The 13,443-nt window shown below is 38.5% G+C and overlaps 1 protein-coding gene and 1 non-coding gene across 2 annotated transcripts in view; one reads left to right on the top strand and one right to left on the bottom strand.

Annotated features, from left to right (window-relative positions):
- Positions 1-13,443, bottom strand: part of ADGRG7 (adhesion G protein-coupled receptor G7) — a 56,664-nt gene that overhangs the window by 30,431 nt on the left and 12,790 nt on the right. The window contains exons 2-4 of the mRNA XM_043892777.1: positions 7,592-7,705; positions 6,424-6,528; positions 2,684-2,793 (exon numbers count right to left, since the gene is read on the bottom strand). Coding sequence (XP_043748712.1) covers positions 2,684-2,793; positions 6,424-6,528; positions 7,592-7,705 — 329 coding nt within the window. The remainder of the gene's footprint in view (positions 1-2,683; positions 2,794-6,423; positions 6,529-7,591; positions 7,706-13,443) is intronic.
- TRNAG-CCC lies at positions 10,905-10,977 on the top strand. Its single transcript has one exon. It is a non-coding gene; the product is annotated as a tRNA-Gly (tRNA).

The following is a 13,443-nucleotide window of genomic DNA, read 5'->3' as shown; positions in this document are numbered from 1 at the left end:
CCCTAACTTTATAAACTACACCTGAACACTGTGTAAGCAACACAGTTGAATAAGCTGGAACTGAATTGACCCCCAACCTCATGAACATCACATCCACTCCATTTTTCAGTTCTGCTTTTTCCCTTGCATAAAGGACACAGTACATGTAGGCCAGAGGCTTTCCCAGCCCTTACTATTAATACTTGCCAGGATTAATTAACTATGCCAGATCAGGGCTCCTCAAAGTATAACCTCAAAGTATAACCCATGGACCAATGGTAGTTCACAGATTGCTACAGGGTCCATAGGGAGGTAAAAACGGAAACTGAAAGCGGTCAGAAACATAACAATTCTACGCTGTTGAATCTAGTAATTTGTAAAATGGATTTTTATCCTATAAGCCTTTTTTGCTTTACTTTCCTAGTAATTCATTAGTATTTTACAAAATTATAGCCTGCAATGGGCTGGAAATTTTTTAAGCTGGCTTTGCAGCACATAGTGTCAGGGAAGTTAGGAAACCTATCCAGGCACCAGTGAACCTCCAGGCTCTAGGTTGTGAGGCTAAACATATTAATCCGTATTATCTTTAGTGGAGCCAAATGCTAATACGTATGTGTCTGTGTGGCTTAGTTTTTCACTAGATGGCAGCATCGTTGCAAAAATCAAACCAAGGTCACAGACTATTTACTCTTACAGAAGAGTCAGAAACAATGTCCAATCAGTAGAAACAAGGTTCTCATTCAATGGCCAGGTCTCTGCTATGTGTTAGGCATTTAACTAGATGCTTTATAGGTGTTATATTTAATACGCAAAACAATATTGCGAGTTGAGCACCCTCATTCCTATTTAAAGGCTTGGAGAGGTTATAGAGCTCACACAAAGTTCATGCAGCTTACAAATGACAGAAATGACGATCAAAAACTGGCTTATCAGACTCCACAACATGAAGCCTTTCCCCCAGCTGTGTGAAAGTGCAAGTGTTAGTCATTCAGTCATGTCTGACTCTGTGTGACCCCCATGGACTGTAGCCCGCCAGGTTCCTCTGTCCATGGAATTTGCCAGGCAAGAATACTGGAGTGGGTTGTCATCCCCTTCTCCAAGGGATCTTCCCAACCCGGGGATCAAACCCGGGTCTTTTGCATTGCAGGCAGATTCCTTACTGTCTGAGCCATACAACCTATGTGGTTGGCAGCCATTTCCACACTCTACCCTCATCCTCACCCACTCCCTTGCCCAACTGAGATTAGGGAGCCAGTGTGGTACAGTGTGGACTTTAAAGACTGTCTCCGTCACTTTTTGGCTGTGGTTCACTGAGCAAAATAGGACACTCTCAGAGACATTTTCCTCATCTATAGAATGAGCACATCAATGCTGATCTTTTAAAATTAAAATAACACATATAAAAAGCTCAGCACAGTATTTAGCACGCAGTAGTACTCAAAAACATGTAAGTGTGATTAGCTAGAATAATCTATAATATGAGAATGAAAATATAACTCACAGAGGTTGTGTGTGTGTTAGTCATTCAGTCATGTCCGGCTCTTTGCGACCCCATGGACTGTAGCCCACCAGGCTTTTCTGTCCCTGGAATTCTCCAGGCAAGAATACTGGAGTGGATTGCCATTCCCTTCTCCAGAGGAACTTCCCAACCCAGGGATCGAACCCTGGTCTCCTGCATTGCAAGCAGGTTCTTTACCGTTTGAGCTACAGGTTATGTAAGGACTAAATGAGATAACACACATAACATGCCTAGTGCCAAGAGGAACACATAAAAATAAATTTCTTCTTCCCCCCCCTTGCTCGATCCCAGGTATTACAATTCCTTGCATTTGCATTTGAGTATATCCTTAGTCAAAATAATCTAATTTGCATTAAAGTATAGTTAATTATATTTCCCACTTCACCTGCTCATGAATACAGCTCTGAGACCAGCATCAGGTTTTGAACTTCCTGTTTCAAAGGGGTTTTGATCATAGTTTGTTTACACTCTTTATTCTGATCCAAGAGACCATAAACTACCTTCCTTTTGGTATCAAATGTTAGGTATCTATTTTCAGTCAAAACTTCAGTGGTCAAACATGTTGGGCCATTTAAAAAATAGTTAAGGACCTAGGGAATGTCATGTACACACTGCTATAGTTAAAATGGATAATCAATAAGGACCTATTGTATAGCACATGGAACTCTGCTCAATGTTATGTGCCAGCCTGGATGGTAACGGGGTTTGGGGGAGAATGGATACATGTATATGTATGGCTGAGTCCCTTCACAGTTGACCTGAAACTACCACAACATTGTTAATTGGCTATGCCCCAATACAAAATGCTTTTGGTGCCAAAAAATAAAATTTTATTAAAAAATGTACCATACCAAAACTAAAGTGAGAAAAGACATGTTTTCATTTTCTTTATAATATATATCAAATGTAAAATGCAGCTATTAAAAATACTGAAATAGTTCTAAAAAATAAAATATGCTATAAATTATCATTTGCTGACCTTTGCCAAACCAACACGTCCAACTGTCCACTTTCACAAATGGATATCAACTTTAAATTATAAGGATGGTTTTAGTTACTAGTCTTTGCTATTTCTAGTCTGAGAGTATTGAAAGCATTGGTTTGGCATCAAGTATCTGAAGAACAGAGAGTATGTACAGTCTGAACTTTTTTCCCACTGCCCATCTCATGGAACATATAGCCTACCTGCTTTTCCAGGGTTTCCAGACTTTGATTACAATTTCCTATCGTCACATTTTGTAATTTTATTTCTCCATTTTCATTAATGCACTGCCGAATTGCCAATGGATTGCCCGCTTTAATAAAAAGAAACAGCAAGGAGGGATAAATTATGATTATGGGATTAACAAGTACATACTCCCATATGTAATTTAGATTTTAAAAAACACAGGTTTATTGTTTAGCGCTGGAAACTATATTCAATGTCTTGTAATAACCTACAATGGAAAAGAAACAAACAAAAAAAGAATACACACACACATATTCTTAGTCGCTCAGTCAGGTCCAACTCTGCGACCCCATGGACTGCAGCACGCAGGCTCCTCTGTCCATGGGGATTCTCCAAGCAAGAATACTAGAGTGGGTTGCCCTTCCCTCCTCCAGGGGATCTTCCCAACCCAGGGATTGAACCCAGTTCTCCCTCATTGCAGATGGATTCTTTACCATCTAAGCCACCACAGAAGCCCCTCTGCCCACATATATATATCTGAATCACTTTGCTATATATCTGAAACTAACACATTATTGTTCATCAACTATACTTCATTTTTAAAGAAAAGAAGAAATAAAGAATACTTGGAAAAATGGAAGCAACCACCTGCTCCAGTACATATAACCCCTTCGCAATATGATTTTACTGCTCCTCCCACAAGAAGTGAAGTGTGTTCCTCCATTTCCTGAATCTTGCTTTGACCAACAAAATGTGGTAGAAATAACACTGTTTGATTTCCAAAACCTAGATCATCAGGAAGACTTGAACTTTAGGTCTTCGCCCTCCTGGAACGCTGTCCTGAGACCATCATATAAAGAAGCAGGTCTAATCTACTGGAGGGTGAAAGGCCATATGGAAGAGACCTGAAGTCCTCCAGCTAACAGGCAGCACCAAAGCCTCATGTGAATAAGATCATCTTAAACCTTACAACACAATCCAGCTGCCACAGTCAACCCACAGAACTATGAGGAGCTTCTATCTTTATTGCTGTCAGCCAGTAAGTTTGGGCTATTTTGATAAGTAGCAAGGGAAAAGAGAATCAGACAGTCACTGCATGAATATTTCAGGCAGATACCACTTGTCTAGATTTTTAAATCTGGAATTCAAAAGATCAGTCAACTATTTTCTTCCTTTGAAGTCTGCAAAGAAGGTTTGCCTTCCAAAAATGAGGGACATAAGGGCATTGAATTTGATGTGACAGAGAATACTAGTCTGAGAGACCAGAAACAATGTGAAAAATTCCTCCTAGAGATTGAATTATATGGGCTTCCTTGATAGCTCAGTTGATAATGAATCTGCCTGCAATGCAGGAGACCCCGGTTCGATTCCTGGCTTGGGAAGATCCGCTGGAGGAGGGATAGGCTACCCACTCCAGTATTGTTGGGCTTCCCTTGTGGTTCAGCTGGTAAAGAATCCACCTGCAATGTGAGAGACCTGGGTTTGATCCCTGGGTAGGAAGATCCCCTGGAGAAGGGAAAGGATACCCACCATAGTATTCTGGCCTGGAGAATTTCATGGACTGTATAGATACTGAATTCTATAGTGATCTTTCCTTCTTTACCCAAATCTGGGTAACACATGAAAGGCAAAGAGTTCTACAGTTTTTGCAGCATCTACAGAGTATGTTACTGGCTCTCAATAAATCATCAGGTTTATTTCCTAGGATTATCACCTGAGCCTCAGCATCTCGATGTCCTCCGCTGACTAGTCCTTAAGAGCCTGTAAATAGATAAAATCACTACCAGTTGTCATCAGTGGGACAGCTGATCAGTAGGTAAACTCTTCTCAGGACAGCTTTGGGTAGTTGCTTAAGGGGCAACAACTAGAAACACTAAAACGAGAGGTTGCCCCTACAACACTTAAAGCAGAAGGTTAAATTCACTCTTATATGATCACTCCACTTCTACTCTATGGCATAATGAAAATTTTAAACATTTATGTAGGATATTATTTTTTATGTGGCCACAGTTCAAATGCATCTTTTCCTCTATATTACTTACAAGTATGAACCTATCCACTCAAAATCATTAAAAGTATTTTGGTTATTTGCTACATAAAGCCAAATTAATTAGAAGTAATTATTAATATAATACTAAAAGCAAATTTACCAATTGTTGACATCTATATCGTTTTTCAAATTTATTTATTTTTAATTGAAGGATAATTGCTTGACAATATTTTATCAGTTTCTGCCATACATAAACAGGAATCAGCCATAGGTATACATATGTCCCCTCCCTCTTGAACCTCCCTTCCTAGAAATCTATACAAACATTTTCATACTGATTACTAAGAAAAGAAAAATACATAACCAAGTGAAAGGTAGTGATTCTCTTGTTCCAAAAATGTAATATATTTCAAGCAATTGTGATATCCCTTGATAGGTATATATCTGATATTTTTACTCTTCCCAACTCAATAGCACAGTTATTTTTTGTAGCCACATCTCTTTTATAAATTATAATGAAATATTTAAGACATAAAAAACATAAAAATTAAGACAGTATGTATCTATTGACATATCATCGGAAGTAAGTACCAATATAGTTGAAGCTCCTCTTTTATCTCTGAGCTCTTATTAAGAAGCTAGAAGGAACTATGTAAAGAACAGAATAATGAATACTTGAGTAAGTGTGATATATGTGGGCAGAGGCAATTTAGATTCAGCAAATGGGATGCTGCTCTCAATAATCTCTTAGAATAAAGCAAAGAAAGGCATCGGAAGGAGCAGCATATGTAATTTATTCAGTGCTTCAAAGAGTACCTGACACACACAGAAATAAATATCTAAATAAAATGTGAAAATTTTCTCAGGTTCATTATTGGCAGAAGTTCAATCAAACACTTGCATAAACAAGCCAGAGTTAGTTACTGAGATATCTGGTTCTGCAGGAAGTGGATGATGAGCCCCAGGAAGGTATGAGAGGCAGGAGGACACCAGATGCCACAGATGAAAATCAATGCAAACTAAGAGCTGTTTAAACATTTAGGGAAATCACATGGCACAATGGGCTCTCTCTAAGCTATCAGGAAAAGAGTCCATGAATTTAAAGGGCTACTCTTGGAAGATATTACCCAATCTGGCATTAAAATCACATATGTCATCAAAAGCCTGGATCTCATCAGAAAGCATATTAGAAACAGAAAATACCATTTGCTCCTTTATTCTCGGAAAGCCTTTGTGCAAAAAACATTGTCACACTTCAGGCAAGGTATGCTGAAGCTAGAGAATGCTCCAAGATGAAAACCTAAAATGTTCAAACAGGTGAAGGACTGGACAGACGCAACTGCATTTCTACCTAGAAAGATGAAGTCTCAAAGTAGATATGGCATAAAGCCACAGTCTAGCTAATCTTTAAAATTGAGATAAATTATGTGACTGAGAGAACAGATCTCAACTTGATCAAACTCCAGGAGATGGAGGGGGCCTCAAGAATAAATCAATTGAAGAAGAATTAAAAGGAATTTACTACTGATCTATATTTTAGTTTTTAGGAAAATCGGAATTATGTGAGTTAACACCCAAAACTCTGAACACTGGCATCATGACAGGGAGCCAATTCCTTCAACAAAATCTTCCCTAAAAAAAAAAAAAAAAAAAAATCTTCCCTGATGCCTCTTTCAGAGATCTAAAACTAGTTGGAGAGATGATAGGTATGATCCCGCATAGCAATTCATATGCCTAGACAGAGGAGATGGTGGGAAAGCAACATACCATTTAGAGTGTTCTTGTCACATACTTGCAAGGATGATCCATATCTTCCCACGGGAATTCTGTTAAAAGTAAAATTCCCATAGGTACTGTTTTCACAGAAATTAACTGTAATGGAAAGAAAAAATATTTTTCAATCATAAATTCATCATTATCAAAATTTTTTCATTATTAATTTTCATCATTTTTCTTTCTGAATTTCAAACCAAATTAAAGCCAAAGTTCAAAACCTATAGAGTGTAATTTGAAGGGTAACAGAAGGCTTATAGGCCTCACTGACCACCCAGCAACTACATATTTTCTTATCTACCTAAGTTACTACCATTACAGTAACTAGTACATTACATAACAGGTTCAGTTAAAATGTGCACAATATATAACTCAGTATAGGCAGGATGTAATCACTAACACATCAGAAAGGATAGTGTATGAAAAAAAAAAAAAAGGATAGTGTATTACATTAGTTGGAATCTTGAAAATCAAAGATATAGAGCCTACAGTGGCAAAGGGATCGAGGGTGGAGGTTAAAGCAAACAGCCAAAGGCATGGGTTTCTGTGGGGGTACCCTGGCTGTTCAGAATGTTGGAAATTATAGGAGTGAGTTTCTAAGGCTCTGAATCCTAAGCAGGCAGCATGAAGTGTGTAGAGTGTTAGGAAGCACGCTGCAGATCAAGACGTGCTTTTAACTTTGAACCTGGGATACCATTGAGCGAAGTCAAGCCACTGATTTAATAACATCTCTCCAAGAGAAAGGTAGAAAAAACAAAAACTTCACCTAAGTAGATATTTGGATAAGGAGACGCATCTTGACTTCAGAAAAGTTAAATATGTTAGAATTATGATATTTGAAATGGTGTACCATGGCATATTACCATTTGAAAGGACCTGGGAAAACCATATTACCCATTGCCCTATAGTAGATGCCGCAGTCAGAAAGAAAAGCAACCATTAGTTTTACAGAGAAACTTTACAGTTGGAAAAGAAAGGCAGTGTACTGAACATGCAGGTAAATAGCACAAGAAAACTCAGTTTTTACTCTTCAGCTAATAAACAATCTTAAATTTGTGATCATTATGTCCACTGTTACTGTAGCAATTAAGCTTTGCTGCTGTCCTTAGAAACAGAAGATTCACCTAAATCTCACACCCTAGTATTATCCCAAGTAACTTACTGATTGTACATCTCAGTCCTTTCCACTCTTCTGGACAAATGCATCTGCCATTTTGCCAGGTTCCACCATTCTTGCAGAACTCTATAGGGGTGCTTGATGAAGGCGTAACTGTTCCTAAAGAAACAATAAATAACAGAATAGTATATGAACTGACTGATTCGTTTCTTTTTTTGGAGTCTGTGGCCTTTGATTTCTATATGTAAAATCACTATTTTTGAAGACCACTGCTGAAAAATATTATTTGTAATATGATCAAAAAAACACAGAATTTACACAGGATATACAATGCTTACTAAATGCTATGAATACAAAAAAAAAAAAAAACCTACCATATTTCAAAGATACAACACCCTGTCCAAGGAGATTTGAATCTACTTAAGGAAACAGGAAGTTATGTCAATAGATTAGATAGATAAAGTCGAACCATGTCAATGCAGATTTACAAGTGCTATAAGAACTCAGAAGAGAGATGAAGACAGAGGCAGGCCATCCAGGAAAGACTGGTAACTATTCCAGAGAAGAGGGGATGTTAGCATCAGGTTTTAAGACTAAATCTAGAAAAGTCAGATAAAATGTAGGCAGGATACAAAGAGCAAAAAATTCAAAAACATGGAAAGTTCTGATGTGTCCAAGTACAGAGAAAAGACTAACACCTCGGGAGCACTGGTTCTTTGTGGACCAACAGCAGAACATAAGTGGCACCGTGAGAGGCTCTACAGACCAAGACTTAATCCTGCAGGAGCCGGGGGGGTCTTAAAACAAGGGGGTAACATCATAAGGAATGTTTTTTAGGAAGACACCTCAAGCAGAATGGGAAGCGACTGAGACTGGGAGGCAAATGAGACCAGGCAAAGGCTAAACGAGAACCTGACCTAAAACAGTGGCTCTAAGGAAGTTAGGGATCAACCAACTCAGGAGCACTCCTGAGACAAGATTTGGATCTAGTGACTGGTTATTTTGAGCTGGGGACACTGGGATTCTAAACCAAAAGACAGGGTGGATGGTGAACAAATTAACCAAGCTTAAGAATACAGGAGGCAGAGTTCTGGTCCAATCTCCAATGATGGAGTAGATGGTACCATATTAATCATCCCATAGGTGACAGTTTAAACTCTGGAGAAAGATTTTAAAATAACTAATTGAGGACATTGGACAGCAATAAGAAGCAGAGAGAAACTGAAGTCTATCGCAAGTTTATAGAGTTCCCCTGCTAAGGGCACTACGCAGTCTGTATAGCAGGAGTGGCTGAAACACCAGCAGAAAGCTACAAACGTAATGGGTGAAAGTTTGAAGATCTGGGGTTACCACACAACTGGAAATCGAAGGGAGACAGCCCAGAAAGGAAGGAGCTATATAGAAGGGAGACACAAAGTCTGGCTCTAAATTCCCCTCAAAGCTGAAGAAAACATGTATTTTAAAAAATAAACAGACTTTCTAGGACATGTGGGAAAATATCAAGAAGTCTAACCTATAAGCAAGTAGAGTCCCAGAAAGGGAGATGAGAAGGAATAGAGCAGATAAATATCTGAAGGAATAATGGTCAAAACTTCTTAAACTTGATCCAAGAAATTCAGTAAAGCCACAAGCAAAATAAACACGGGGTAAACCACATTTATACACATCATGGTAAAACTGCTAAAACCAAAAATAAGGAGAAAATCCTGAAAGCAACCAACTGCCAATCCAGACAGTTTTACTGTTGAGTTAGGGTAGAAATAATACCCATCTTATATAAATTCTTTTGGAAAACAGAGAAAGGGAGAAACTTCCCAAATGATATTATAAAATCAGGATAACCCTGATACCAAAATCTGACAAAAACATCATAAGGGAAAAAAAATTACAGACCAATAAACTTCACTTATACAGATGCCAAAACCTTTTTGAAATAGTAGCAAATCAAATCCAGCAGTATATAAAACTGACAATCCATCATGACAAAGTGAGATTTATACCATGAGTGCAAAGGTGGTTTAACAGTAGAAAATCAATTATTTAATTCACTATGTGATAGAACAGAGGGGGGAGACCATATAGTCATTTCACTAATCATAAATTCAAAAATCATTTCAATAAAGGGGGCAAAAAAACACCTGACTTTTTTTAAACTCTCAGCAAATAAGGAATAAAAGGGAACTTCTTCAAACTGATAAAAAATCATCTATGAAGAACCTACCTCTAATAACATATTTAATAGTGTAATATTAGATACTTTTTGGACTTTCTGGGTGGACCAATGGTAAAGAATCTGCCTGGCAATGCAGGAGATGAGGGTTTGATTCCTGGGTCAGGAAGACCCCTTGGAGTAGGAAATAAGTAACAATCCACTCCAGTATTCTTGCCTAGAAAATTCCCTGGACAGAAGAGCCTGGAGGGCTACAGTCCTTAGGGTCGCAACATGACATAACTGAGCATGCACACACATTGAATACTTTCACCCCTGAGACTGACAGAAAATGGTTTAATATAACTGCTATAACCACTTTTTATTCAACATTGTGCCGAAGATGCTGACCAGTGATATGAGTATGAAAAAGAAATAAAAACCATAAAGAAAGGGAGAAGTAGAACTATCTTCTGTTGCAGATGACATCATCAAATACATAGAACATCCTAAGCTGTCTCCAAAAAAAAAAAAAAAACACACTACTAGAATAATAAGCAAACTTAGCAAGGTTTCATGATAAAAAATAAATGAAGTTATAGTTATTCCCACATGATAGCATTAAATAATTGGAAAATAAAATGATTAAATCATTTTCATTCAAGTTAGCTTAAAACTCATACAATTTTTGGAAATAAATTTAACAAAATGTGGGCAAGACATCATTACTGAAAGAAATTTTAAAGGGTCTAAATAAGGGGCTTCCCTGGTGGCTTAACAGTAAAGAATCTGCCTGCCGATGTAGGAGACATGGGTTCCACCCCTGGTCTGGGAAGATCCCACATGCTAGAAGCTAGGCCAAAGGGCCACAACTACTGAGCCCACACTCTAGACTCATGCTCAGCAACAAGAGCAGCCACCACAATGAGAAGCCCACGCATCACAACGAGAGCGTAGCCCCAGCTCACTGCAACCAGAGTGCAACGTGAGTGCTGCTCATGCAGCAACAAAGACCCAGAAAAGCCAAGAAACAAATAAATAAAATTGTACTTTAAAAATATCTAAATAAGTGGAAATATATACCATGTATGTATGAAATACTCATAGTCATTCAAGAGTCTATTGTCCGCAAATTGATAAAGCCAAAATCTAAAACAAAAGAACCTTTTTTGTAGAAATTGACAAACTCAAGATGTTATGGAGGGCTGGTCCCTGGTGGTCCAATAGTTAAGACTCTGCACTCCCAATGCAGGGGGCCTGGGTTCAATCCCTGGTCAGGGAACTTAGATCCCACCTGTAGCAAGTAAGATCCAGTGCAGTCAAATAAAATTTTTTTAATATTATGGAAATGTAAAAGACCTGGAAAAGCCAAAAGAAACAGGGAACTGTACTCAATACTCTGTAATGGCCTATATGGGAAAAGAATCTTTTAAAAAAAAGTTGTTGTATGTAACTGATTCACTTGGCTGTATATCTGAAACTAACACAACACTGTACATCAACTAAACTCTAAAAAAAACTAAAACAACAAAAACAAAGAGTTGGGTCATTACTCATTTTATGACTTACTTTACAGCTATAGCAATCAAAACATTATGAGATCATCATAAAAACAGCCAAACACACCACCGAAATAGAATAAACAGTTTAGAAATAGATAAGATACATATAGTTGGTTGATTCTTTGAAAAGATTCCAAGGCAATCTGGTTGGAAAAGGAAAAACGTTTCAACAAATAGTGCTAGACTAACTGGATGATATACCACGCTCAAAACACAATGTCAGGGCTTCCCTGGTGGTTTGGTGGGAAACAATTCGCCTGCCAATGCAGGAGACACAAGTTCCATCCCTGATCCAGGAAGATCTCACATGCTGCAGAGCAACTAAGCCCAGGCACCACAGCTACTGAGCTTGTTTTCTAGAGTCAGGGAGCCACAGCGATTGAAGCCTGCGAGCTCTAGAACCTGTGCTCTGCAATGAGGGAAGCTACCACAACGTGAAGCCCACCCATCACAACTAGAGAGCAGCCCAGCTCGCTGCAACTAGGGAAAAGCCTGAACAGCAAGGAAGATCCAGCACCGCCGAAAATAAATAAAAATTAATATTTTTTAAAAAACACAATATGAGATGGACCTGAGACACAAAGGCTAAAACTACAAAGCTTCATTGAGAAAATAGGAGATGAATATCTTTACAACTTTAGGACAAAGATATTTATTTAAAGAGGACATAAAAAGCACTAAACATAGAAGGAAAAAAAAATATTGATAAATTGTACTTAAAACAAAATACTGCTCATCAAAATACACCATTAAGATAATAAAAACAGAAACTACAGGCTGGGGAAAAATATTTGCAGTAATTCTCTGTCAAAGAAAGTGTTGCTATAACTATAAATTAGGACTGTAAATTGTAGACAGTACACATTATTAGTAACACAAACAACCCACTTTTTTAAGTGGGTAAAAGGCTTGAATACATAGTTCATAAAAGAAGATATACGGAAGGGCACTAATCACATGAAAGTGATCAGCATATTAGTCATCAGAGAAATGCAAGTTAAAACCGCAGTGAAATATCATCTCACACCCCACTAGAATGGCCAAAATTACAAAAGGATGATGCCAAATATTGTTAAGGATGTGAAACAACTGGAACTTTAGCAAACTGCTGCTAAGAATTTCAAATGGTATGACCATTTTGGAAAGCTGTTTGGTACTAACATAAAGCTAAATAAAGACACACATACATATGATGAGAAATTCAATGCCTACATAAATATGCAAAATAAACAGAAACATATGTTCACAAAGAGACTAGAATGTTTCTAATACCTGCAGTAAATTGTATGCCACCTTTAGGACTGAAGCACTCACTCCTCCAGCTTTGAGTAAGTAAGTAACCAAGTGTTAGTCGCTCAGTCATGCCCTACTCTTTGCGACCCCAGGGACTGCAGCCCACCAGGCTCCTCTGTCCATGAGATTTTCCAGGCAAGGATACTGGAGTAGGTTGTCATTTCCTTCTCCAAGGCATCTTCCCAACCTAGGGACCGAACTCGGGTCTCTTGCACTGCAGGCAGATTCTTTACCGACTGAGCTACCCCCAGCTTTGAGGGATGTTGGCAACTAAGAAAATAGCTGAATCCTTTTCTAGGAATTGCCCTCAACTGAAGAGAATCAGCTCATACAAGAGCCTTGTGACACACGCCATGACTAGTCAATGCTAGGGAATGAAGTCTCATTCCCCAGCCTCAATGCCTCAAAGAAAGTATTTTCCAAAGACAGCTGTACTACATATTCCATCTCATTCACTCTTCTTGTAGTGATGACACTTCTCCATTGAGAAGCAGGTATGTGTTCTTTTCTTGGATCCAGTGAAATTTTGTGTCTGTCTTGACTAATACAGTGGGAGAAATGTGCTGTGTGACTTCCAGGTGGGATCATAAAAAGTGGTTTGGCCTCCACCTAGCTCCTTCTCACTCAGAGGGAAATGTGCTGTGTGACTTCCAGGTGGGATCATAAAAAGTGGTTTGGCCTCCACCTAGCTCCTTCTCACTCAGAGGGATATGCTTTAGAAGCCTTGAGACTACAAGAGACGTGTAAGAAGCCTGGCTACTCTGAAGCCTCCATGCTGGAGATATCAAGTGGGGAACTACAAGAGACAGGGATGCTGGAGGAGCTTCAGCTTTTTCAACTTTCTGAGTCTTCCCATCCCAGCCCAGGCACTGCACGCGGGTGAAGAAGCATTC

This window comes from Cervus elaphus, chromosome 31 (assembly GCF_910594005.1).
Source record: "Cervus elaphus chromosome 31, mCerEla1.1, whole genome shotgun sequence".
NCBI classification, from domain to species: Eukaryota; Metazoa; Chordata; class Mammalia; order Artiodactyla; family Cervidae; genus Cervus; species Cervus elaphus.
The sequence above is the reverse complement of the archived record's forward strand: the minus strand, read 5'-3'. Positions and strand labels throughout refer to the sequence as shown.